The following is a 26,686-nucleotide window of genomic DNA, read 5'->3' as shown; positions in this document are numbered from 1 at the left end:
GTCACACAGAGCTAAGCCACTGCACACCTGAGTCAAGTCATAAAACGGCAAGCTGAAAATCCTAAATCATGCCTGCCCACCTAAAAAAGATTTTCACATTGTTCTTTGCAATCAGAATTTTTCAACCAGTACACCCCACTTTTACTATCTTATCCTGAAGTGGGTGTAAACAGACAATGAGAAGAAGTACATGTATGTTTCTGTCACTTATAGGTATTTTTGTTCTGTTGGGTTTCTTTTAAACAAAACGTATTATGCCAGTTGAAAAAAAAATTCCTAAATCCTAAGATTAATGGGAAACTGCTTTCTGTAACAAGGTGCGGTGTTTTGCCTCAGTGAGCAGCTCTGGACACATCAGTTATGCAATCGAGTACAATTTACAGAAAAAAAAAATCTGGTCTAACCTGCTCTACTTCAGACAGGGAAGAATATAATAGAATGTGGCCTACTTTGCAAACACTCCCTCCACCCAACCACACAAAACAGACTACTTGCCTCAACATTTATTTAAAAATTCCAGGTATTTAAAAAGCAAACATTATTCTCCAATTGTAAAACGGGTTCAAGATAAATAAATATGATACTCACCAAGAGTAAAAAAATCACCATGAATCAAATGTAAATCAAATGGACCACACAGAATTGTAACTGACCCACAGTAAAATAGGTAAATTGTATTGGTTATATTTTAACAGCCTGTAGTTCAGCTACAAATAAGGGAGGGCAGTATTAACAGAACACTGAATGTAACCAACTAGTTTGGACACAAGAGACTATAAAATATATGAGATCCCACAGACTACAAACGTTGTACAGAGGCAAATGACAATAAAAGCAGTGAGTATGTGTATATGCTTTCTTTTGTCACAACTCTTTTATGATTGGATTGCGGTGGCCTACATGTGTCCAATTCACACTGGACAGATATCTCCATCACAAAAAACAGTATCAGACGTTGCATCTTTCCAGTGTCTCAGCAGAGAGCTGAACTTCCTTCTTACCCGTAAGATGTTCTATTCAAGTCAGCATTGAGGCATATCAGTATAGCCATGTGGGGAAGAAAAAACTGCTCCCTTTCATGTAACTGTTATATGGATAAAAGATTTCAGTAGCCAGTGCTGTTCACCTGGCAATTTTTACCAGCACTAAAAATTAAATATAAACAAAAAACGTTAAAAAACAACCAGAAAAGAAAAAACTGTCTTGAACTGAAGACAACAGGCATTTTATTTATGAAAACTACATGCCAAATTCTGTCTCCAAATAATCTCATATGATATACCCTTTAAAGTCAGTGGGAGTTGTACACATGTATCGGAGAGCAGAATTTGGTACTATGTTTATGTTAAAGTAAACAGCAAATTCTACAATATCAGAGGTGGAGATAGGTAGTATATATTTGCTGGTTTATGCATGGGCATATTTCTTCTATTGAGCGTGGATGTGTAATGGAGATACAGCATGGCCTAAGGAATTAAGGAAAAGGCTGGTAGTTTAGGACCCTTTAGTGCTAATACCATCTCTGTGAATGACTCGCTTCGTGGCACTAGGCAAATCACTTTGAGCGGAATTTTCAAAGATGTTGAGATGGGCATGCAGTTGCTCAGCTTTGCCCAGACTGGTTTTCTGTTAAGGTTTTCAAAGCTTATTATGAGCAGAGCTGTGTTTTTAAAAATATAAATTACCATTTACCCATGAAGATTTTGTGCTAGAGCTAGGCAGTCACTGATAACTGCTGTCCAGTCTGGGCTAGGATCAAATGATCAAGCATTTCAGACCTCACACAGAGCACAAGGACTATACATATAATCATGGGCAGCTAAGGCAACAACCACCTGCTCTGGTAGGCGGTCTCTTAAGGCAAAGTAGGATGCCCAACTGTGCCATGCGAGAATGGCTATGCTCTGCCCAGCCTTGCTGAACCGTCACTCAAAAGGACATCATGGTTCCTCTCTGAACTCCCACCTAACCATTTTTGGGACTGTCACCCAGAAGCATAATATGGTGAACACCAACAAGTTTTGATTACAAAGATCGAGGAGGGAAGAACCAACTCTCAGTGTCCTGTTTTTTCAGGCTGTATTAACACCTTTGTTATGTTCTGTTGATCTCATTCTGTGTAGCTTCTTGCTATTCTGTATAGAGCCTTATTTTTTCCGCTTTTTGATCCAGTCCAGCCAGTTTCCCCATCTTCCCGATCTTCTGGTGGAGCTCTGTGCGGCTCTAAAATCATCTGGTAGGAGATGGACAACTATTGAGTGATAGAGCACTACAAGGAGGTAGTGCACTTCCTCAGAGCTGATTTGGGTGGGGACTGAGAAGGAGGCCAGAATTTTTTCTGCATCAATGTCTCTGCTCTGTCTTCCCTCTTCCATACTCCACATGGTTGGAGATGCTTCTCCAGAGGCCTTAACATCCAGCATACCCTGGATTACAATCAGTGTTTTCTTGAGAGGAAAGCCTATATAACAAAATCCTGGAATTTAGCAAAAATAAAGCAATTGCTTTCAGTTATCCCAGTGTCCTGAGGGAGTGCTTAGGGAACTGAGCTAGAGAGGGGGCTAAACTGAGACCACACAATATCTTCTCTCAGGCGTTCTTGAGCCTGTCCTGAATAATGTGGGAAGGTTGGGAGTAATGGAGAGCAGGCCCAACCAGCAATGCGTCAACTCTCCGTTTTGTGGTTAGTCATAGCTATCTCAGAAATACTTTGTGCATCTTTTGGGGCCTCTGAGCAGTTTTGAAAATCTCACAAGAGCCCCCTACAATCAAATCTCATCCCATTCCCCACTCTTAGGGCAAGGACCTTCAGGGGACTGGAGTGATACTAAAATGTGGCGTTGAAAATGCTGTAAGTGCTCAGAGGGGCAAAAAAATACTTTTAGCCACCACAACGGTCATTTTCAGTCATGCACACTTTTGAACATTTTGGCCTTAATCAGTCTCAGTTTCCCCATCTGTAAAATTAGGATGATAGTTCTCACTTACCTAACCCACAAGAAAATGTGAGGATTATTTGGACAGTGTTTTGAAAATATAAAGTGCTAAGTACTATTATTATTGGAGATTTTTTCAACCACAGTTTAGAAAACGAAAGAAAACATATATTTATGTCCACTAATTCAAGGCAGGCAACTTACCTGGGCACGAAAGTCTTAGTGATATAGTTATTGCAACTATATAGAAAAATATATGTATCTATAAACTTCATATTTGTCACATCTCAAGGACTCAGATAAAATTACTAATTTAGAATAAGTATAATCCAGATTCTATCCTCAGTCAGACCTGTGTAACTCTACTGAAATCAATGGAGGGTAACGTGACCATCAATCAATTCTAAATTAGACTGAGCCCACCAGTCCATTTCGCAACCCCCAGATTCCCCAAAAAATCACTGTTTACAAAGATGCAACCGGGAACATATTTCCCCATATTTTTCTACATATAAACGCACACACATGCACACGTCAAGTGTCAACATATCAAGACAGAGTTACTTCAGATACTGAAAAAGATCCTCTTCTAACAAGGATTAATTGGCTTTAAAGCAAATTTCACTGTGCTTTGAAAATGCAAGAGTTACTAATAACCAGCAGATGGCAGAAGCAGAGGCTGCTTAGAGGCCTCAACAAATGAAAGCTGTCTTATGCAAGACAGAATTATTAACAGCTACTTTTTCTTCTTCTTACATTGCTCTTTTCTGCCTTCTTTCCAGTAAATAATTACTTTTTTTGCCCATCAACTTACTACACTTTTTAAAATCTTGATGATACATTTATAATATTCTCAGATGTCATTCCTGCTCCGTCTCATATCTCTAGACTTCTCTACTATGAACGTTGCTACACATATCTTTCCGGATCCTCCACTCATGATAGGAAAAAATCATAGCTGACTGCTGAAAATACTCTCCTCGGTATCCCATACATCAGATCAGATAGCTGCAGTGTAAGATTCACTGTCCACCTAAATTGTGCCCGGGAGTTGGACTCATGGTATCTGAGACTACAAGAAGGAATGTGCTATAGAAGATGCATTGTGGCATGCTGTGCTATTGCAGTAACACAGCATTTGCAGGGCGGAGGAGGAGGAAGGAAACTACATAAACTGGAGTAAAAATAGCAAATTGGGGTGAAAAAGTAATGGTTCCCCCTTAGTGCAATGGTCTAACAGATTAGCTTATACACTTCACTTGGTTCTTGCAAAACTGGATATCCTATGTCAAAAAATGAGAGCATTAAAAAAATCTGCATGTTAGCAGCATATTTAAAAAGAGTTACATATAGTATCTCTTAATCCTTGCAGGTACAAAATTATGAAGATGAGGTCATCCATTCATGCTATGTCACTAAACCAGGGGTCAGCAATCTTTGAGAAGTGGCATGCCAAGTCTTCATTAATTTAAGGTTTTGCGTGCCAATAATAAATTTTACATTTACAGGGACCCCCTGATGGAACCCCAGACTGGCAGCGGGCTGAGTGGTGCCGGTGGCCAGGACACGGCTGGCAGGAACCGGTGGCCGGAACCCCAGACCGGCAGCCTGGGTGGCAGACAGAACCTCAGATCGGCAGCAGGCAAAGCAGCTCAGCCCGCTGCCAGTCTGGGGTTCTGTCCGCCGGCTGCTGCCAGCCGGGGTCCTGGTCGCTGGCCCTGCTCAATGAATGGGGCCGGCGGCTGGGACCCTGGCTGGCAGCAGAGTGCCACTAAAAATCAGCTCACGTGCCACCTTTGGCACACGTGCCGCAGGTTGCCAACCCCTGCACTAAACCATAAGTTTGGTTGGTTCCATCACCAATGCCGAAAGCTCCATTGCACTGACGCAAGTCATCAGAAAGGTCAGCCTTATTATAATTCTTTAACAGAACTGTCTCTCTATTCTGCTGAACTCTAGATCAAAGGCAAATATCTTCTATGTTTTTCTTCTAATGGAGAAAATGTAAAATCAGTTCCATGATGAATGTGTTCATTGGAAATAAAACAGCTCCATCTCCCGAAAGGCAACAATACATCCCCTGCCCCCAAGCTGAACAGGTGGTGCTACCTCCTACTTCACAACCACTTTGGAGGCAGTTGTATAGCTCTACCTCTGAACATTAGGAAACAGTCCACTTACAAAAAGAAAAGGAGTACTTGTGGCACCTTAGAGACTAACAAATTTATTTGAGCATACGCTTTCGTGAGCTACAGCTCACTTTATGCATCCGAAGAAGTGAGCTATAGCTCACGAAAGCTTATGTTCAAATAAATTTGTTAGTCTCTAAGGTGCCACAAGTCCTCCTTTTCTTTTTGCGAATACAGACTAACACGGTTGCTACGCTGAAACATTCCACTTACAGAGTCTGACAGGCTTTCTTTTTAAATGACACCTGCAAATCACTAATCCAGTTACCATTTATTTCATATGTCAAATTATAATCCTAATTTAATTTCATACAAAGCAACATAATAGGAATGATTAAGCCAATTACATCACAACACATCTTAAAACTACTCACAATGGCAGGATTAGAGCTCAAACCAAAGCAGAGAGCCCCAGTTCTTGATGGAGCTCCCCCACTGTACAAGCGTAGGTGTCTCTTTTTCTGTTGCACAAAGTTGTGTGCCTCCTGAAATGTGCTGGACTGTCATTAACAAACTTATTTAAATTAATGCTGCATTAAACTAGAATCACTGCATCTCAGCATTAGCTAGATGGCTAGCAAGCTGTGTGGCTGCCTCTACAAATAGTACTAATGGCACTTTGCAGGCTGAGATATGTGAAAGAGGTGATCTCACCCTTTTCCTCTAAGACACTGAGTACATAGTCTTTTACTCTTTATTATTTGGGTCAAAAGAAAAAGGTAGCTGTTGATAGTGAAGGCTCCAGCGAGAGAGAAGGAAAGAAGAGAGCAGGAACTAAATGAAGGTAGGGTCTTCTAAAGCAGGAGTATCAAATTCATTTTAGGGAGGGGGCTGAATTCCATTTTTAACTATGGTCAGTGAGCCACGTTAGAAATTACCCACAATCCACAGCAGAACTCTCACTGATATCAATTGGAGGTTTGTACAAAGATCAAAGGTAGGATATGGCCTTTATGTAGCAAGTAACTAACCTTTGAAGCTAAGATTTTTGGATGTCCTATTGAAAATTAGGTATCTAAATCTAAAAGGTATCTAAATGAAAATCTCAGCCTTAGTTATTATTTGGTCACCGTCTTACTGTCAAATTTAGCATCATTCAGTATGGCTATCTTTTAGGACTACCGCTATTTCTGTCCTCTATTTCTATTCCTTCCCCTCCCTCCTCTGTCTGTGCTCCCCATTTCCTGTCTTTGTATCTATCTGACTTTTTTCCCTTTGCTATTCCTTTCCTGCAGCAACTTCCAGTTTCATTCCTGGTGGTCCTTATTTCCACCTGCTGAAATGCATTTCCCCATCATATCTACTAAAATCCTGAGAAATGCAATAGTTACTGCTGGTATTTAAAGTGCTTTCATTAGAGTACAAAAAGATTAATGGAAGGGGGAGAGCATACACCTTTTAGAGGTGTTGTTTTGAGCAGTCTGTAGACAGGCTGCTATCACTGTATCAGTTTACCCTCATTCCACATTTGAAAGCTTTTCTTGGCAACTATGAAAAACGTAGGGGGTTGGTTTGTTTAATAAATGAAAGTTTAGATTCTACCGAATCTGAATGTACTGTACAGTACATAGCATGCACAGTATACGGCATGTAGACTGGGTGCGTGACACCATTATTCTAAGCCTTGAAGCCATTCTCACGAAGGCCTCTCTTGACAATAATAATTTTCTGACTCATGCATCCTGAAGGGGCCAAGGCATCTGTGGACGCATCCTCTCAGCAGGCTCCGTTATTGGGCCTCCCAAGCCCTAGTTGCAACCTAAAACTACCATAACAGAGAAAAGTGAAGAGGATAATGACTACCCTCCTTTGGGAATAGTTTAAATGGCACCCTAACCCCCCGTGAATAGGAAGCCAGGATGGTGGAGGGAGGACTAATACCTTTTTGTACCTTTTTAATAGGCAGCAGGTTTTAAATAAACAAATGGCAGTATTTCTTCATACAGTGCACACTCAACCTGTTGCCAGGGGATGTTGTGAAGGCCAAAACAATAACAGGGTTCAAAAAAGAATTAGATAAGTTCATGGAGGATGGGTCCATCAAGGGCTATTAGCTAGGATGGCAAGGATGCATCCCCTTGCTCTGAGTGTCCTTAACCTTTGTTTGCCAGAAGCTAGGAGTGGACGACAGGGGGATGATCACTCAATGACTCCCTCTTCTGTTCATTCCCCCTGAAGCACCTGGTATTGGCCACTGTTGGAAGACAGGTCCTGGGTTCGATGGACCATTGGTCTGACCCTGTAAAGCTGTTCTTATATGCTAGCCATGGTCAAACTGTCCCAGAACACCTACAGAATAAATGGTCATGTGTTGTTGACCCATTGTTTTCACACTCCCTCCTAGTACATGAACATGCACACACACAAATGTCATGCTAAATCCTGAAATACTAAAGTTAATCAAAAACTATCCCAATTTGTTGTAAAGAAGAAACTAAACTAAACCACATACCACTTCTACAAGTTCAGAAGCTGCAGTTGAATCACATTGAGTTATTTCCTCCATTCTACAAAACTGCTGGCACATACAGCTGATTGTTTTTCTTTTCTACCAGCCACTCAGAGGAAAGGTTTAAAGAGCATGTTATAAAGCTTGGGGTCTCTTTCCATCTAACCAGCAAACCCCAACTATTTTGAAAAAAAAAATGAAAGGGGTTCTCCCGTTGGCATAGCTAAATCCACCTCACCAAGAGGCAGGAACTAGGTCGATGGAAGAATTCTAGTGCCGACCTAGCGCAGTCTACACTGGAGGCTAGGTCAGCTTAACTATGTTGCTCAGGAGTGTGGATTTTTCACACCCCAAAGTGACGTAGCTTGTTCGACCCAACTTTTTAGTGTAGACTAGGCCTCAGAACCAAAAGAAAGAAAACATTTTTTTGGACCCTTCCATTAAAATTAACCCTAGTGAAAAAACTTTTGATCCTAAAAGGGAAGACTTCACAGAACTAGAGCAGAGCAAAAAAAGTATTCTTAAGACAAAGTGATACTAAAGGCATCAGTCTAAGAGTGCTTTCAATGTGCAAATCTCCCATTGACTTTAATGGGATTTAATACACATCCAACCACAACTATATGGGAAAAAATGCTCTCTGTCCACCAAAAAAGGCTCTTTTAAAAAATGTGCTAAAGCAATGCAGTTAGACATGTAATAATAAAATATTTAAGACAAAATTTTGAAAGTTTATAACTTAATAAGTTGTTCCTTTGCCTCTCTGGAATTTGTTGATAATGTGGACCAATAGCTTTCTTTAAATTAATCATCTTTTTGGGAGAAATTTATAGACAACAACTATTTTTTTCAAAACCATGTACAGATTTTACACAAAAATATCCTGAAGATTTCTAAAACATACATAGCATCATCAAAGACCCAAATGTTTTATGGTTATGGGGGGGCGGGAATCTACCACCTAACAATGGTCTCGCTAGACCAGGGACGGCCAACCTGAGCCTGAGAAGGAGCCAGAATTTACCAATGTACATTGCCAAAGAGCCACAGTAATACATCAGCAGCCCCTCATCAGCTCCCACCACCACTCCACCGCGCCCAGCGCCTCCCACCCACCAGCAGCCCTGCCCATCAGCGCTTCCCCCTCCCTCCCGCACCTCCCAATCAGTTCTGGAGGGTTTGTGCAGGAGGCTCTGGGGAGAAGAGGGGAGGAGCGAGTGCACTGCAGGCTCAGGGGAGGGAGTGAGGTGGGGTGGAGTGGAGTGGGGGCAGGGCCTGTAGCAGAGCCAGGGGTTGAGCAGTGAGCACCCCCCAGCACATTGGAAAGTTGGCACCTGTAGCTCCAGCCCCGGAGTTGGTGCCTATACAAGGAGCCGCATATTAACTTCTGAAGAGCCGCATGTGGCTCCAAAGCCACAAGTTGACCACCCTTGCACTAGACCTTCACCTGACAGAGCACAAATGTTGTAAAGAAATAGTGTTTTGCTAATTCCCCCAGTATGTGTTTTCTTGGGAAAGTTACACATTCCTAAACATTGCCAGGTTATGTGTTTACTAAATGGAATAAATAGGCAGAATTTAAAACAAAAGCATATTACTAGGAACTCTTTCTTTTAATAATTTAGTTTTCTCTTTTTTATTCCAACAAATCTAAAGGAAATACAGCTATAAAAGCCTTTCAATAACAGTAAGACCAACAGACAAACTTTCAGCAACAGGTGCAATGGATGAACCCACACAAAAATACACCAGCACCCACTTCATCCGCATAAACTTATACATGTGAAAGCCTGTTGGTGCCTCCAAATGTGAAGCACTTATTATATCTGCAGCTGAAAATCCAGCCCCTAGAAAGCCCGATTTAAACCTATAAGGAAATGAAGCCTAAAAATTGGTAATCCCGGTTGATACCATCATGCAAGCTCTGATTTTAAGCCTTTTCATCCAAGTCGTCGTCTATCTGTGAATTAGTCAAATCCACACAAACTGTTTTTCATAATTTAAGAGTTACTTTTATTTGCTATTCAGAATCATTGTTGGGAATCTTGAATCTGAAATTGTTTCTCCTCACAAACTGTGCTTATTCTCATTGACCATGGGCACACACACAGGTTTGTTAGCATAGTGTTGCTCATTAGCACTGGTCTGCGGGACATTTATTTTGCATTCAGACAAAAGGAAGGGGAAGCACTTAGTTTTAAGGGGAAAGAAAACAGTTATGCAGACTTTGGAAACAGGTGTAAAAAAAAATGTTAAGCCAATTAGCCAAATGTTGGATTCACTAAACTTGAGCGTATCTGTTTTATTCTCTCTCTCTCTTTGTGTGTATAAATGAACAGCCCTTGATATTTTACATAGATATAGATATAAATACCAAGGGCTATTCATCTCCCAAATACACACATAAAAGATAGCCCATGGTATTCCTTCTCTAGACATGGGACATTCTATAAGTAAAGCTACTTTCTGAGGGAAGGGTGGAAAAAAGCCTCTTGGACTTATAAAATCTTATAGAAAGACCCCACTCATGTCTCTAGTAGGTGATACTAGAAGTGACACTTGTACGGATTCAGACTTATAAAATCCAAAAGATTATGAGAAATCATTAAAATTACTGATGTAAAAAGGAGCTTCAAACTGTGTTCTCTATGAAGTTGATTTTAAGACTGAAACCAACCTGCAAGTTAGGCCATAAAACAATAGCATAGCCTTTTCCACAGTGGGTTAGGCTGAGAGAGTTATTGCTACAGTAATCTTCAGTAATACTTCTGTTTACCCAACTAGTATGAAGGTTTATGGAGATGAGTTCACAAGAGTTGACCTCCAGATTTATTAAATATTCAACAAATATTCTGTCTGCATGCTGGGTATTAAATAAAAAATGGAAAATACTGCTGACTACCAGATGTTAAATACTTCAGATAATACTGGAGTAGCACTATTTATTTTTTAATAATTTTATCAGCTATCACAACACAAAAACATGCAACAAGGACATAACCATAAGTCATATTATCATAAACGTTTATATGCTTTTAAAGTGTTAAAATTTAGGATTTTTTTGTTGTTGTTGGGCTAATTTTGTTTATGGTATTCCTTATAAACTTGCAGAAGTTATTTCATCTTCTCTTGATTGTTTCACTTTGGTAGTAATATCACTACTATTTTCTCACCTGCAGTGGTATCACAGCATGTGGGTTTTCAGCAGCAGGGGACTCTTCATTGTCATGATTTACCCTAATGTTCCTACAATCTCTTCCCCCTCCCTTATCTATTCTCTCTTCTCAGCTAGCTGGCTATAGCCTACACACAATCTGCCTTGCCTAAAATCATCTGCTACTAGCATTCAATTAAGAACTGTGATCAACACCATAAGGTACATCGACCAATAAGCGCTAAGATGCACCCCAACCAGTTTGCAGAATAGCTCTGGAGTGTTCTCTGGAACACATATGCAGTATGCCATGGATACACTTACAATTGAACACAGCTGCTGAATAAACTGCTTTCTGCTTGGGGTGCATTGTGAATAAGGGCCATGAACAAATGAGTTAACCAACAGATTGCAAATCAGATAATGGCTACCAGTACTTAATTGTTAAGACTTGTGAGTTGCAAATTTATGGAACATGAACAAATCGAGCATTCAGTCAACTGCAATTTTAAAAGTCACTAGAACACTACCTTTTGCTTTTCCTCCTTGGCTTCCCTAAATAAAATTTCCCTGAGTAAACAAAAGGAAATAATACAACCAAACAGCCCCACGTTACATCCTCAGAGTTTCAGGTCTACGGGATAGTTGTTGAACTGGTGGATCTGAATCACAGAACTCCCAAATCTCAGGTAGGAAATTACCTTCTTCTGTGACATCAGATCCACCAGTCTAAATTGATGGGACCTATATAACAAAACTGCATCAAACTACACACCTTCAGTCCAAATGCAGCATCCTCCGAGGCCAAGACTTCAACCTGAAATTATAAGGAGAAAGATCATTTCAAATTTAGCCACTATCAGAAACCTTCCCTGAGCACAGCACCAGAATCCAGGCCAAACAAATATCCTGGAAGTGGGGGCCCTTGTGTAGTTTACCACATGGAAACCTAAATAGGGAACTGGCCATGCCAAACAACTAACCAACCACAGAAATCCTCAGAGAAGAAAGAGGGAGCTCCGCAATCATTCTTTAAAACCTACACCTGACACAAAAAAGGTTACCTGCCTAAGTCATGCCAGGAGGGCAGACCACAATTTTTCAGTGCCACACACCTTACTGTAATACAGCTGGAACCATGTTTTCCCATGGATGTTGAGTCACAGGAAGAAGTTTCCTGTGAACATTCAGAATCACCCGGCAGGGTAATTATCTGACACAGCAGACCAGAATGATCTAAATTCCTACCCCCCTTCACTCCTCCGCACTAGGACTAATACTCTTGCATCCTCACAAAGTAGAAAAACTGCAGCTGGAAAGTAGGCAGTATAAAGTCTCACTTATAGACCCCTGTCCTGTCTTGGGCAGAGCAGATTCTTCTGAAACTCTGGAATTGAGAAAATAAGATCTCTCCCGGCAAAGACTGTTTCTGCCTGACTACAAGGTTTGGGAGCTCAAGGGACATAGGCTTGTTAAGTGCCAAAAGTGAAATTACTTATTGGTTGCCTTGCAGTTTACAGGTCTAGGAGTTGGTAACCTATTAATCTGGATTGAGAGCTGAGAGAATGGAAAAACAGGCACAGTATCTGATTTTCCATTGAAAATGTCAGCTTCTTGTAAATATTTCACATTTCAGTACTTCTACACTAAGAATCTCAAAGTGCTCTTATAAATTCTAATTAATTAAGCCCACAATACCCTTCTGAGGTTGGGAAGTGTCCTCATCCCATTTTACATATAGGGAAAGGAGGCACAGAAAAGTTAAGTGATTTGCCCATGGTCAGGCACCAAGTCAGTAGCAGACCCAGGAACAGAACTCCGGATTCCTACCCTTAGTCCCTGCCTGCTTTAAACACTAGAATATACGTCGTTCCTTTGACTTACATTTTATTTTAAAATGCTAATACTGCGTTATAATTTACAACTAGTATAACTAGAACTAATGTATCTAATCTACAAAAAGAAAAGGAGTACTTGTGGCACCTTAGAGACTAACAAATTTATTAGAGCATAAGCTTTCGTGAGCTACAGCTCACTTCATCGGATGCATTTGGTGGAAAAAACAGAGGAGAGATTTATATACACACACACAGAGAACATGAAACAATGGGTTTATCATACACACTGTAAGGAGAGTGATCACTTAAGATAAGCCATCACCAGCAGCAGGGGGTGGGGAGGAGGAAAACCTTTCATGGTGACAAGCAAGGTAGGCTAATCACCATGAAAGGTTGTCACCATGAAAGGTTCTCCTCCTTTCCCCCCCCTGCTGCTGGTGATGGCTTATCTTAAGTGATCACTCTCCTTACAGTGTGTATGATAAACCCATTGTTTCATGTTCTCTGTGTGTGTGTGTATATAAATCTCTCCTCTGTTTTTTCCACCAAATGCATCCGATGAAGTGAGCTGTAGCTCACGAAAGCTTATGCTCTAATACATTTGTTAGTCTCTAAGGTGCCACAAGTACTCCTTTTCTTTTTGCGAATACAGACTAACACGGCTGCTACTCTGAAACCTATCTAATCTACAGTTTAACTTAAAAAAGGAAAGAAGGATTTCAAGCAAATCAAGAAAAGAAATGAATGGCAAGTTTCAGCCTGGAGCAAATTTTAATGCCTGAGTTATAAACCTCTGAAAAAGACATTTTATAATGGAAAGGCTGACAAACTAACAACAATGGCAGCACTTTAACATATTTGTGTCATGATCTAACAACATATAACCTCTATTCATTCTGTACATAAAAAGGGGAGGGGGCGCTCTAATGGACCCTAGGATGGAGAAGAGAGCATGTGCCACATGCTCCTCAACTGTAACCTATCCAGCTGATTAAGGAACAGCTCTGACAGGCTCCCAAATGGAATCCTGAGAGGAATGTGAAGTAGGCGGGAACAGAGTAAGAAAAATCCACATAAATAAAATCAATCTAATAATGATAATTGTGAGCGCTTAATACTCAAAGGGCTTTATAAATACTAAATAATCAATTCTGGTGAGATTGCTAAATATCCATAGTACAGTTTGCAGAAACTGACACAGAGTTAACTGACTTCCCCAAGGCTACAGAAGGACTAAGTATTAGATGCAGGATTAGAACTAAGTATCATGCTCAGAACCTTACAATGCATATGGCTCTTCCCCAAAATGATATTTAAAGTATAACCCCTCTCTCTGTCCCTCTCTGCTTTCCCTTTAAGGGAAAAATAGAATGTTCTTGTTTCAGTTTCAAAATATACATTTACAAAACATTAATTCCAGTTTCACTTTCAACCAAAGATGGCAACAAATTGTGACACCCCAAACAATAAAATCAAGTTTAAGATGTTATACTGTACTTTCTCTTTACAAATGGAAATATTTCCTATATAAAAATCTTACAAACACAATTCAAAACCTTGGAGATTCTAATTACTAACGTTACTGGAATAGCTCTGATAATGTCATTTCTATTTTTCCAGCAAGGATCAAAGAGGCACTGTCACACACTTAGATCTTGGACTTTTAAACCAATTCTGTGATATAATATTTTATTTCATCTTGAAGACAGTCCAATAAAATATCAATCTGAATTCTTTGCTAGTATTGCATTTTTAAAACCATGCTGTACTCTATTCGGTTTATTTTTCACCTCTTTGTACAAAGATTTATTTAGGCTCTATCAGAGATGAGAGACTGCAGACACTGTAGGATAAATTCTGTATAATATTCAAGCAACATAAAGAGTCATATGAGATTTCCCCATACTTCTTTTCTGAAAAAGCATTATGGCCCAGCATGGGAGGAACCCCCCTCTAGTGGGGATGAGAGGGTACTTCAATCATCACACACACTGTTCAGGTAAAAAATTAGTGAATTTCTCTCTCTAAGAATCAAGCAAAGGGCACCTCTGTTTGCAGCCTTCTAAGAATACATCACCTGGTTTTCACTGAACAAATAGTGGATAACTGGTTTCATTATTACCCTGAGGCAACTAGGCATTAATTAATAGTTATTTGTGAGAGTTAACCATTTGTAATTCTAGTTGATTGTTCTGGTTATTTACAGATTTTAACATATTACCTTTCTATTTTTAAAGAAAGGGAAAAGCTCACTGTGAATAACTGAATACCTCATTGAAGAAAAGCAGACTTAGTTCTCAAATGCACCACTGTTGGTTTCATGTGTCTTTAATACTAACTCCCCTGCAGGCGTTTTGCTGAATACCCACTCCACCTCATTTTGCCTGTGTTTTTTCACTCCTCACAGTGCAAAATAGTCAAAGGTAACTATATCATCCATATTACAAATAAATTACAAATGAAAACACATATGCACACATGTATATATGTACACACAAACTCCATTCATTGTTCAATAGTGTCTCCTCCAAATGATCTGAAGAGTTTCTAAGGCCTTGTCTACACTAACGAGGGGAGATCGATCTAAGTTACGCAACGTTAGCTACATGAATAATGTAGCTGAAGTCAATGTACTTAGATCTACTTACTGCGGCGTCCACACTATGCTATGTCGACAGGAGACGCTCTCCTCTCAACTCCCCTTGTGCTTCTCATTCAGGTGGAGTACAGTAGTCGACAGGAGAACGATCTGTGGTCGATTTAGCGGGTCTTCATTAGATCCACTAAATCGACCGCTGATGCATCGATCGCCGTGCGTCGATCCCCCGGTAAGTGTAGACAAGCCCTAAGTTTTTCCTTATTTGACAGTGTGTGCATGCGTATGAATAAACTATATTCTATAGCCAGATCAGATTAGATTAGCACTATTGCTTACATAGTGTTCTAAGTCATAACTGAAGAATACTGTAGTATTGCTTGTTTGTTGTTTGTTTGTTTTTTAATTAAAGAAAGACTATTCAGGAACTCCTGAGGCCAGCCAGAGAAGTCCCTGTTGAACAATATGTGGCACTCCCACAAGTGGATGAGAGAGTAGCCCAGAAAATCCTTCCACCTCAGGGAGTGAGACTTAAATATTTTTGTTTTGCTTCTAAATAAGAGATTCATACAGTACATTCCAAACTCCAGAAACAATATTGCATCACTAACAACAAAAGACTTACTGTAAAGTATGCAGAGAGAGTATATAATTTTCAGTTCCTGCTCAAAGAGCCAAGAGTTGTAACATGCACCAAAATCATCAGGAGTAATGCTGAATACTATCTTTCCCAAGCAGACAGGGAAACATTTAGATGATGTAAGGATATTATTATAATTTGGCCAAATCCTTGTCCTTGCTCAGTTTACTCAACTCCTCTTGGGTTTAGTGGAAGTATGTATGAGGCAATATGGGCTGAAAACTGAAGGGGGACAGAGCAATGTGACACACTGGTAAGAAAAACCAACAACAACCAGCAACACTTTACATCTGGATTGTTATCCAGACAAAGCAGTATGAAGATTCTGTAGCAAAATATTTAAGATGTAAAGACAAAATAACCTAGTCATACAAAAAAGATGGACTGTAGTGCTCCACTTCCTCTCAGAGAGACCCAATATTAGCAACAATAGTTCCTTCCTGGTTCATTAAGATTCCCAAATAATATTCTGTTATTACTAATGCTTAGCAAGAGTATTTTATCTACAATTAACTACTTAGATAAAAACTTCTAATACCTATAAATTGAACATCAAGAACACCAAGAGGTCTCCAAACTTTTATCTGCTGGAGTTGCACAAGAAGGAGGTGGAAGGCTATGTCTATTTGCATAAAATGGAGCAGACTCCTGCCACTCTGACTAAGGTGAAGCATTCCATGCTGGCTCCTACAGTTTTTATGGGCCACACAACAGAATTCTTTGGGCTAAATTTGCCCTGCAGGCTGCACATTGGCCATTCTTTCTTTCTATTATCATCTGTTGGACAACTGTGCTAGGGAACATAGAAGATACTAATTGTTACCACTTGCCTATTTATTAAAAAGGCTAGCTTCTGGGACTTTTTAACTATGTTCAAATCAAAATAAAAACAAAAATTAAAGAAACATTTTAATAATCACTTATTGTGGTGCTTTTGTCTTCAGTCTTCATTGAGAAGTTCAATCAGATTAGAAAGGGGCTGCCTTCTCCTCTGGTTCCCCTCCATGATAACAATATCAGAACAGGATAAGATATGCACAGCCTGACCTGCATTAGTGTCAGACTGTCTTCCCCTTTTTGAGGTCCATCTCATGGTTTGGTGGGACCAAGCAAACTAAATGAGGCTGAGTAGTATAATTTTGTGCGAGTTCTGGCCAATTAGAAGATGCTGGGTTTGCAGCTGATGGAGGGATATAGTCTGGGTTGATTATTTAACATGGAAGGCCATGTTAAAGCAGGCGCTGCAAAGTAGCTATTACCATGTCTAGCTTCTCTTGAAAATCTCCCCTTCTCCGTTAAACATGAATGCTGCTATGGTCATTCATACCTTTCAGAAGCACAGGCTGGTTATTTGTAATACCCCCTTACTTGAGCTTCCCTTGAAATTGACCCAGAAATGTCAACAGTTTGCTTCTTGGTACAGGGACAGTGGATTAGTGAGTACCCTCTGCTCACTACCTTTTAATGAACCTTCAAGAATTTACCGATGGTATGTAAAGCTCTTAATAATCTAGGCCTGAGATACTGGACTGACCATCAACTACCATATACCCCACAAATGCAGCTGAGATCAGCTGGGATTTCCCTGCTCTCCATCCCAGGGTTTTAGTCGGATTGCCTTGGTCAAGGCCTCCTTGGTTCAGGGAATGCCATCTATGGAACTCCCGTAGCTCCTTAAGTATGATGTCTCTCTGTAGCTGGATAGAAAGTTTGATGTAAAGGCTTTCCATTCAGGTCAGTACAGCTTTGATTTTGGCCTCCACTTTTTCTAAGACCTTACTTTTGCCTATTTCTTTCTTATGTCGGAGCCATTTCCTCACCCCCCAGGTCACGGGGTTCAACAATAATTAAAATTAGGGTTCTAATTTGTGCAGCACGACAGATGTTTAACAATAGATGCCCCCAAAATACTAAACTAAATAATAAAATTAACTTATTTTAAAATAATACAGTAGCTTTGTGTTCTTTTTGTGTTAAAAGGGATTGGAAATATTTTCAAAAAACGATGTAAACCATGTCTTCATCTCACACTAGCTTATTAATTCTCCTCATTCTCCTTATTAGCATGTACAGACAACACAGCAGCTCAAGGACGCAGCTTGCTGAAACAGCTCTGTACTTGGTTAGCCAGAATTACAGAAAAAAACACGATAATGTCTCATATTGTTAAATGTTATTTAGTAGAATAGACCTGCCCAGTTCATATTTAAAAACAACTTTAAAATATCACAACAACTTTGGGAATCTAAAATTTACAGGAAAAAATGCACTCACAGCTTTAATGATGTTCATAATACATGCTCTTGGACATGATTTTGACTAACCCACTGTTTTAGTCTCCCATTGCAAACATTTTGAAAATGCTAGGAACAAGGCCAATCCCCAAGAAGCAAAAAGAGATTAGACTCTGGATATTGACTAAGTAAAAGTGGTAACCATCAACCTGGTGGGATACCATAGCTATTGCAGAACAACATATAGTGGGAACAACCCAAAGAAAGGAGAGAGAGTTTTAGGTTACAAAGCAATATGACAGTTCCCCCACCCCAGAAGAACAAAGACAGACAGATCTATTTAGACCATTTATCAAGGTATAGCTACCAGGGATTTTGGCTAAACAGATGTTTGGGATTGCTTTTCGTTTCTGCCTAAGGTGAATAGCTCCAGTGCATTTTACTGGAAGATGAGATACAAGAAACATTATGCATAAGCATGTTATTCTGTTACTGTAACACACACACTGGGGTTCAAATTTTACTTCACTGCTTCCTGACTGGCTCTTTAGGAAGTCAGTCCTGTATGCACTATATACACATATACAGAGACTTGTGGATTCTGATTAGTTTTTCAGTTTGTTTCTCTCCATTTTGGGGGACAGAACCTCTCTCTGCTGGAGTAAATCGGTAAAGTCTGGCCTTTGGTATTTATTTGTTTGGTGTTGTAGAGATCAAAATTACTGGTGTACTGAGCCAGAACCTAGAATAGCAGCTATTCTATTTACCTTACAAACATCCTTTATGAGGAGAGTGGAGAGCACTTTAAATACAGGATCAAAGCCTTTCATACTCAGACATTCTGACACATGGGTTCTCTTGAAGAGCTGCTGTTCGACCCTGCCAGACATACCGTGGCAATTACTTGATGAAAAGCCTTTACTTACTCTAGGTAGCGCACATATATTTTTTTCTTCTGCATTTATACTCATTATTCCTCTTGCTTGGCAGATATGGTAGTCTCCTCTTAATTCAGTGTCCCTGCACCTGTGTGTCCTAACAGCTGGTCTACTGAACTTTTCTCACTGGGAATCTAGGGCCCATCAACTACATTTACAACACAAATATCCCCATGCCTCAAATGCACTTTTTTACAAGCTTGGTAGCCTCTCATTTATTTGCGCCCAATGCAAAAAAAGGGGGAGGGGAAGGGCTTTAATTGCTAAATATTCTCTCCCCCCCCCCACTTTCCCATCCTTCCTTTTAATTATTGTACAGGTAACTCTTAAGAATGAAAGAGGCAAGACAATCCTAGCTAAAACTGGTTTCAGAGTAGCAGCTGTGTTAGTCTGTATTCGCAAAAAGAAAAGGAGTATTTGTGGCACCTTAGAGACTAACAAATTTATTAGAGCATAAGCTTTCGTGAGCTACAGCTCACTTCATCGGATGCATCCGATGAAGTGAGCTGTAGCTCACGAAAGCTTATGCTCTAATAAATTTGTTAGTCTCTAAGGTGCCACATGTACTCCTTTTCTTCTAGCTAAAACTGTACTTCTCAAACAACCTAAACTTAAACGCTGTCAGACAATTTACAGCAAAACTTAAAGATAAATGACCAAGGACAAACCTGCATAGAAACACAAGGCTTAAATTTCAGCTGTATGCCATCCTGTCAGCAACTTTTTATGCCATTTTGTTTAATTGAGCCAATATACAACCAACATAAATAATACTGAGTTATTTTGTGCTGAAGATATTGTAGGAATATTAGGCAGAGGTGACAAACACAGAAAGGATCTGTCAAAGGTAACAGATGTATCAAGGGCATGAAGCACTGTGAAGAAGGCGTTAATTACTTACCCTGAGAAAGAAAAGGTGTTTCAAAAGCAGAAACTGTTTTCAAAAGATTCAACAAATCCCTATTGTGCTGGGGAGAAAAAGCTTCCTGCTTCTCAGACAACACTTAGTTAAATCTCATTATTTTGAGAATGAGAGCTGAAAAAAAAAAAAAATGTTTGAAGGAAGTTGTGTGTGTGTGTAGGGCATTCCTTCCTTCCTTCCTTCCCCTCACCCTCCCTCATGAGAATATCTTCTGAAACCTGCTTCACAGACATACTTTTGATTTCAGAACCTTTATCAAAAGTTCTCTCTTAATCTCTTCAAATTATAAATGCCACTCTTTATTCCTATTTTTAAATTATATCATTTTGGAATGGGTACTTTGCATCCTTATGGATAGAAGGAGATTGAAGAGAAAAAGAAAGAGGGAGCATACCTGCCTTTTGGAAATTTAGGACAAACTCTAAAGTAATTTCCCCTTTTGCTATAAAAGCTATATTTTACTGTTAGTCCGCCTCTGAAGAACCTCAAAAAGAAAAGGAGTACTTGTGGCACCTTAGAGACTAACAAATTTATTTGAGCATAAGCTTTCGTGAGCTACAGCTCACTTCATCGGATGCATTCCTCTGTATTTGCAAAAAGAAAAGGAGTACTTGTGGCACCTTAGAGACTAACAAATTTATTTGAGCATAAGCTTTCGTAGCCATAAATTTGTTAGTCTCTAATGTGCCACAAGTACTCCTTTTCTTTTTGCGAATACAGACTAACACGGCTGCTACTCTGAACCTGAAGAACCTCAGTGTTTCATGAAAAGAAAAGGAGTACTTGTGGCACCTTAGAGACTAACAAATTTATTTGAGCATAAGCTTTCGTAAGTGTTTTCATGAGTAAACACCAATAATCAAAACTGGAGACAGAGAGAGAAATTTCCTATCAGAAGATCTGCCTTACATAAGGTTAATAATGTAAGAATTCTTTTTAAGATTACATAGGGCTCTGTTCACCCACAATCTAATTCTGATTCAGGAGACAAAACTGTCTCTTCATTATAGTATGCCATCTCTACCCTTCCCTCCTATCTCTTCCCTCCCCAGTCCTGTGGGATCCCCCAGGTCACACATTTCTAAAGCATGGTTGGTGGGGAGCTGGCTGGTCATATGCTGCAGATTCTCCTCATTTGCAAAGGAGAGAAACTGACCAGACAGACGAAGAGATGAAATGACATCCTCTGCTTTTGATCATCAACAATTTTGGTTGTTGTTTTTTTCCCCAAAAAGGTCAATATATGCATCGCTCTAATGACAGTTAAAACTATTAAACACATGCCTTATATTACATTTTAATGCAAGCAAGAGCTGTAGCTGCACAGGGACATTAGATGATCGCAAGTGGGAAGTGGTCTATGCAATCATACAGAGAGACTTCACAGTATCTCTATTACAATATGACCCATGCAGTATGAAAAAGTTAAAGACCCCTGTCATCCCTCCTTTCCTATATCAATATCATACTATACACAAAAAAAGGGCTACTAATGACAATATTTGGGAAACACAGCTCGGCATTACCCAGGATTGTCAGATGACAGTACAGGGGTGGAAGGGACAGTTTCCAAGACAAAATATCAACACATATGCTGACAAAAAGTCATAAAAGATACGGTAATTTCCCACATGGTTAGACATACATGTGCTAGCTCTGCTTCAGCTAGTGCCTAAAAATAGAAGCGTAACCACAACAGGACAGGCGGTGGCTTAGGCCAGCTGCTGGAGTACAATCCATACTTGGAATTACACCTCTTAGCTACTGTATTGGAGAAGATCCTGAGTGATGTTCTGTATATGAAAACCTGAAAGGGTAAATTTGTGGAGTGCATCTTTGCTAAACTAAATTATTTTCCTTTGTTAATGGTTGGGCTTTTTCTTTTTGCCAGGGTACAAAGACCTCTGACTGGATTAACTGCCCTAAAAAATTAGTCAGATGTCACAGCAGACCAGTTTTTGACCCATCTGATACCAGGATTTAAAGGTTTTGTGGGAGGGAACAAGTATACTGCTCGCTGCCATAGATTCTCCACACTTTTCTAGATGGCAGCACCAAGACAATCATGGATATGAAGGGAAAAAAAAAGTCTCTGGAGCCCAATCAAACTTAGTGCTGAGTCACTGTCACCATAACCACCATGCAAGCCAGAGCCACTGTCACCATCTCCACCACACAAACCACAGCCACCATCATCTCCACCACACATTTAACACTGGTAGTCACTTCAAATTCTAAACGGCCCCCATCATGTTGAAAGTCTGGATTAAAAAATAAAGGAATAAGGAATAATTTGTGCCTTCATTTCACTCAACAATTCTTAATGGGAGTAAAATTAAAAACAACAATACAAAAGTGGCCTCCAAAAATGTATATTCCCTGATTTACCACACAAAACTTAAATTTGCATATGCTAATCAGATAGATACTCAAATGCCTGATTTGATTACACAAATATGGGTTTCTGCACACCAAGGTAGGAGTATGCAGTTCTGCAGGCCACACTTGAAAATTCAGCTTTAACATTCTTTAAAACAGGAAAATTCAGAGGCAAATTTTGCTATCATTTATTTCAGTGGAGATATTACTCACTTCTACCAGTGTGACTGAGTTCAGAATCTTGCCTACAGACTTCAGTGACACACTAAAATATGAAGATATCTGGAGTCCATAAAGCAAACAATCACTATAAAAATGTTTGTGGCATTTTTAATATTTGGATACCATCTTACAAAATGCAAATGCTCTTTTATTATAAAATTGAAATTTCTTTTCACAAACAGGAAAAGAATAATACTCCTGGAGACAGGGAAAACAGAAAAGATGAAGTAGCTTGCTGTAATTCCACTGCCTTACAATTTCTCGTTCTTCATTGTGTTTTATGACTGTCTTTTGAGTTTTGTTCCAGATATATGGGGTACTTCTAGATAAATATAGGGTACACATTAGTATTTTTCTCAAGCTATGTGAACTTTAAAATAACTCCTTCTTCATGTATTTTTATTATTCCAGGTCGAGTAAATCAGCAAAAACCCCAAAATAATCCACTAATCATTTACTGTCTCGTGTAATTTGTTTTTTAAAAGTAGCATTACTTTATCTCTCTAAGCTCCCTCCAAAAACCTTAACAAGGCCTCAAGCAAATAAGAACTCCAGCAAGTACACTAGGTAACATACAACCCCCAAATTCACATTCAGGCATGAGAACCAACACAAACTCAAACTAATGCTCTGGTGACTATTTCAGTAGAGATTTCTTCATCGGTTTTCATCATCTAATTTCCATGTGTGTGTAAAATGCACACACACTTTGCACAAACAAAACATACGTAGATAAAAATGTAGGTGAGTTAAGATTCTTTCCATAACTTTTCTTTAGGGAAGAAACCCCAGAACTGGCTCTGTTTTCTAATTAGGAAGACAGCACCAATTATATGCAGTGGGCTGGGGATACAGCTTACACCATGAAGCTCCTTTTACATGGAATGTAAAGGAAGACTCGGAACAGCAATCTCAAAGGTGAAAGGCTAGAGCTTTAATCTTTAAACCACCCAGCCCTGGCAGATCCTTTCAACACTTTTGTGTTTTGTGGAGTCCATTTCATTTCTGCACACGTTTTCACAAAAGGTGTTTCTTTCAAATGAAGAATGTATGGTTAAACCTAAAAGGAAGCCGTTGTTGACAGTTTTTGCTGTAGTTCATTTGTTATGTCTTGCTAAGAGTTTACAAACAGATGTCCCAATGCATCTCCACTGGATACAATTTTAGTCTAGACAAGGGAAATCCAAGCTACTGCTGCCCAAACAACATAAACACAGGAAGATTTTAAATCAGTCATTTCATTAATAGGAACACATCTAATAATATAAGGGGAGGGTGTTTTGGAAGCAAGCCTACTTCAGAGCCTAAAACAGCCTAATTGCATGGTATTGTTCTTGTGCTAGGCAGGGCTATGGAACGATAAGTCTTACAAACCAGATTTTGGTGCTGTGGTGGATTACAATAAAATGAGCCTTGTTTCTCTAATACAAGTGGCTTTCAAGATCAGTGACAACTTTGCATTAAATGGTAAACAGACTAAAATGTCTTATGCAGCATAGGTATTCATCTCTGCTTTGATACATTCAGGTCAGTGCCCACACAAATATATTTCTAGCATGACCATTATTTCTGTTTTCCTTAAAAATTTTTTATCTGGGAAACAGGGTTAAATACAACTGCTATTAACATCCTCCGTATTCATCCCTGTGCTCCTGAGTCCTAGCCTGCTGTCTGTTCCCCAAACATATAAATGTCTATGGAAGATGGTTTTATGCCAGTCAATTCCATGCCTTTTGGGTTTTTAAACAGTAGGTTTCTCTTCATTTGTTTGGGGGGAAGATTGTTATTTTTGTTACTTATTTTGTTTATTTGTATTCTGTGAACAATAGTTGTGCCTTCTTCAAGAAGCTCAGTATACAACAATCATCTCAGACCAACTGTTACCAGTAAGTGTTGGTGGAACAGTAGAATATGATGGGGCTGAAGGGTGAGGAGAAAAGTTTAAAAAATCCACAGATGGAGTCTAATTTTTTAGATTCGACATGTACATATAAACTGAAGAAAGAAATGTGTTTCTTTTCAGCAGCACTCTATTCCATTGTCAATGTGCTCTGAAAAGTTGTCAAAGCATCTTTTAACCTAACACGCATATTTGTGTTACTGTGTCCAGAGGATCTGGTTTCAAGTTTCATTTCCCAGCTTAGATATACTGATTGTATATATACACATACATACATACATACACACTTATATACATATTCACCATGCATATTATTTTCTTCCCTAATGCATTTCCAAAAGGAGAGAAGGTGAGGTTGTCTCTTTAATTCAGATTTCATAGTGAGGAGTTAAGAGGCTCTGCAGACCCCAACTTATTAACCTGTGCCAATTTAACTAGTATTACTCAAGAGGTTCAGAAATCTAAAAATAGGGGCTAATCTTTGCAGACTGACAGCAGCTAATCAGTAGCTGCCCTGTCACAACATGTCCCTCCTACTCTTTACAATCTAAGTAAGAAACATTATATATAGATAGATAGATAGATAGATATGGATGGATGTTCTGTAATTTGTTTTGTGCTCATCTCTTCTGGAAAAGAAAACAAAAAGACGTAATTTTAGGTTGCTTTCAGCTTAAAATGAAACTTCTGGGCTTCCTTAGCAGTAAGCAATGGCTTTCTAAAAACAAGAAATACTTGTACGTCTATCAAATCCTGCTGTCAAAGTGATAAATTCCTTTATTTTTACTTACAATAAAAATAAACAAGCAACTCTGTGAAATTAGATGCATAAGAGATATGTGTTTGAAGTTTTATACATGTAACTTTGGTCTTTCTAGATTTTATTAGAACATAAAAAAGACAAGATTAACAATCTCATACACATTCACTGTTTCTCCCCAAGCATATAACAAATTTGTATATGTGGACACATTTCTTGCCCTATTGCTTCTCAACTTCCAATCCTCTGTAATAAGCTGGCGCAAGTCCATATTATAACAAAATATTACACGCCTATACACTCAGATCTGTTATTAAGGGAAATAAAATTACAGCTAGGTGCCATGAAAAAGTATCCCAATCCAGAGGACAGTGAAATACTAGGTGATAAGCAGTTCTAGCTGGAGTGGCAATGAACAACTGAACTGTGCTATAAAAGGGAAAAAGGCAATCAACATAGTTTATAACTAAATTGTAACTAAGTACTGGACTGTATTTGGTCTTTTAAAAACACCTTATGGTATCTAGGATGCACAGTGTTAAAAAAAAAAAAAAAGGGAGGGGGATATCCTTCTGTGTTTAAATGGCTGTGGACAGAAGTGCAGGAAACATTAAAATAACATTAAATAACCCCATTGCTAAGAGAGGGATATAAACAGCAGTGGGTAAAAAAGAGAGAAAAAAATAAACTTTGCAGGCGTAGCCTGTACTCTGCTTTAAGCGCAAAAAAAATTCCCTGCGTCGGTTTTCCCGCCAGTCAAGGCTGATGAGCCTGCATTTGGCTCTGACTAGCAGCTATTAAACAAATGGAACCAAAGTGCCTCAGCAGTAACTGCCATCCTGCGCTCTGCTCCCACAGCTGCTCTGGAGCCTAGAAAAGAGCCAATGGCAGGAAGTGCGCCCATCCCCCTCAGCCGATCAAGCAGACCTGTTTTTGTCTGCTTCAGCAGTAGCGCTCCAACCCTCTTAGCTTCCTCCCTCAGCCTCCACCCCCCTCAGCCTTAATTTTCCATCCCTTTCCAACCATCATCCACTCATTTTAATTACGCCGAACGAGTTGCAACTCATCCAGCCTGGAAGTTATATTAAAAAGGGGAGGGGGAGGAGGAGGGAGAGACGGGAAGGGACAGGTTTCAGAGTAGCAGCCCTGTTCGTCTGTATTCGCAAAGAAGAAAAGGAGGACTTGTGGCACCTTGGAGACTAACAAATTTATTTGAGCAAAAGCGTTCGTGAGCTACAGCTCACTTCATCGGATGCATTCGGTGGAAAGAGAGAGAGAGAGATGGCAGGAGAGAAAAAAGCAGTGGAGGGTGGAGTTGTGCCTAGAGAGGGCCTGATCAACGACACTCCTTGCCTTGCACTATGTTCTAACGCAACATTTGACTTTAGGTGTCTCCTAGGCCAGCAGAAACTTTTTTCTTTGAGCTATGCCCCCCTCTCTCTCTCTGCTTCCAAGCAGGGGCCAAAAATGAAACAAATGTAGTGCCTGCACCCACAATGCACCATAAAAGATCTGCCCAACAAGGATCA

General features: G+C 39.5%; 1 protein-coding gene across 24 annotated transcripts in view; it reads right to left on the bottom strand.

The window, feature by feature from the left end:
• The window catches only part of ARID1B (AT-rich interaction domain 1B), a 409,836-nt gene that overhangs the window by 184,374 nt on the left and 198,776 nt on the right, over window positions 1-26,686 (bottom strand). For 12 of the 24 annotated variants that reach the window (XM_038394479.2, XM_038394482.2, XM_038394485.2 and 9 more), the window contains exon 5: window positions 11,504-11,545. The exons of the other annotated variants lie outside the window; for them this stretch is intronic. In XM_038394479.2, the coding sequence (XP_038250407.1) occupies window positions 11,504-11,545 (42 nt within the window). The remainder of the gene's footprint in view (window positions 1-11,503; window positions 11,546-26,686) is intronic. 24 annotated transcript variants of the gene reach the window in all.

Source organism: Dermochelys coriacea, chromosome 3 (genome assembly GCF_009764565.3).
Source record: "Dermochelys coriacea isolate rDerCor1 chromosome 3, rDerCor1.pri.v4, whole genome shotgun sequence".
Taxonomy (NCBI): domain Eukaryota; kingdom Metazoa; phylum Chordata; order Testudines; family Dermochelyidae; genus Dermochelys; species Dermochelys coriacea.
This window is presented reverse-complemented; position numbering and strand designations above follow the sequence as displayed.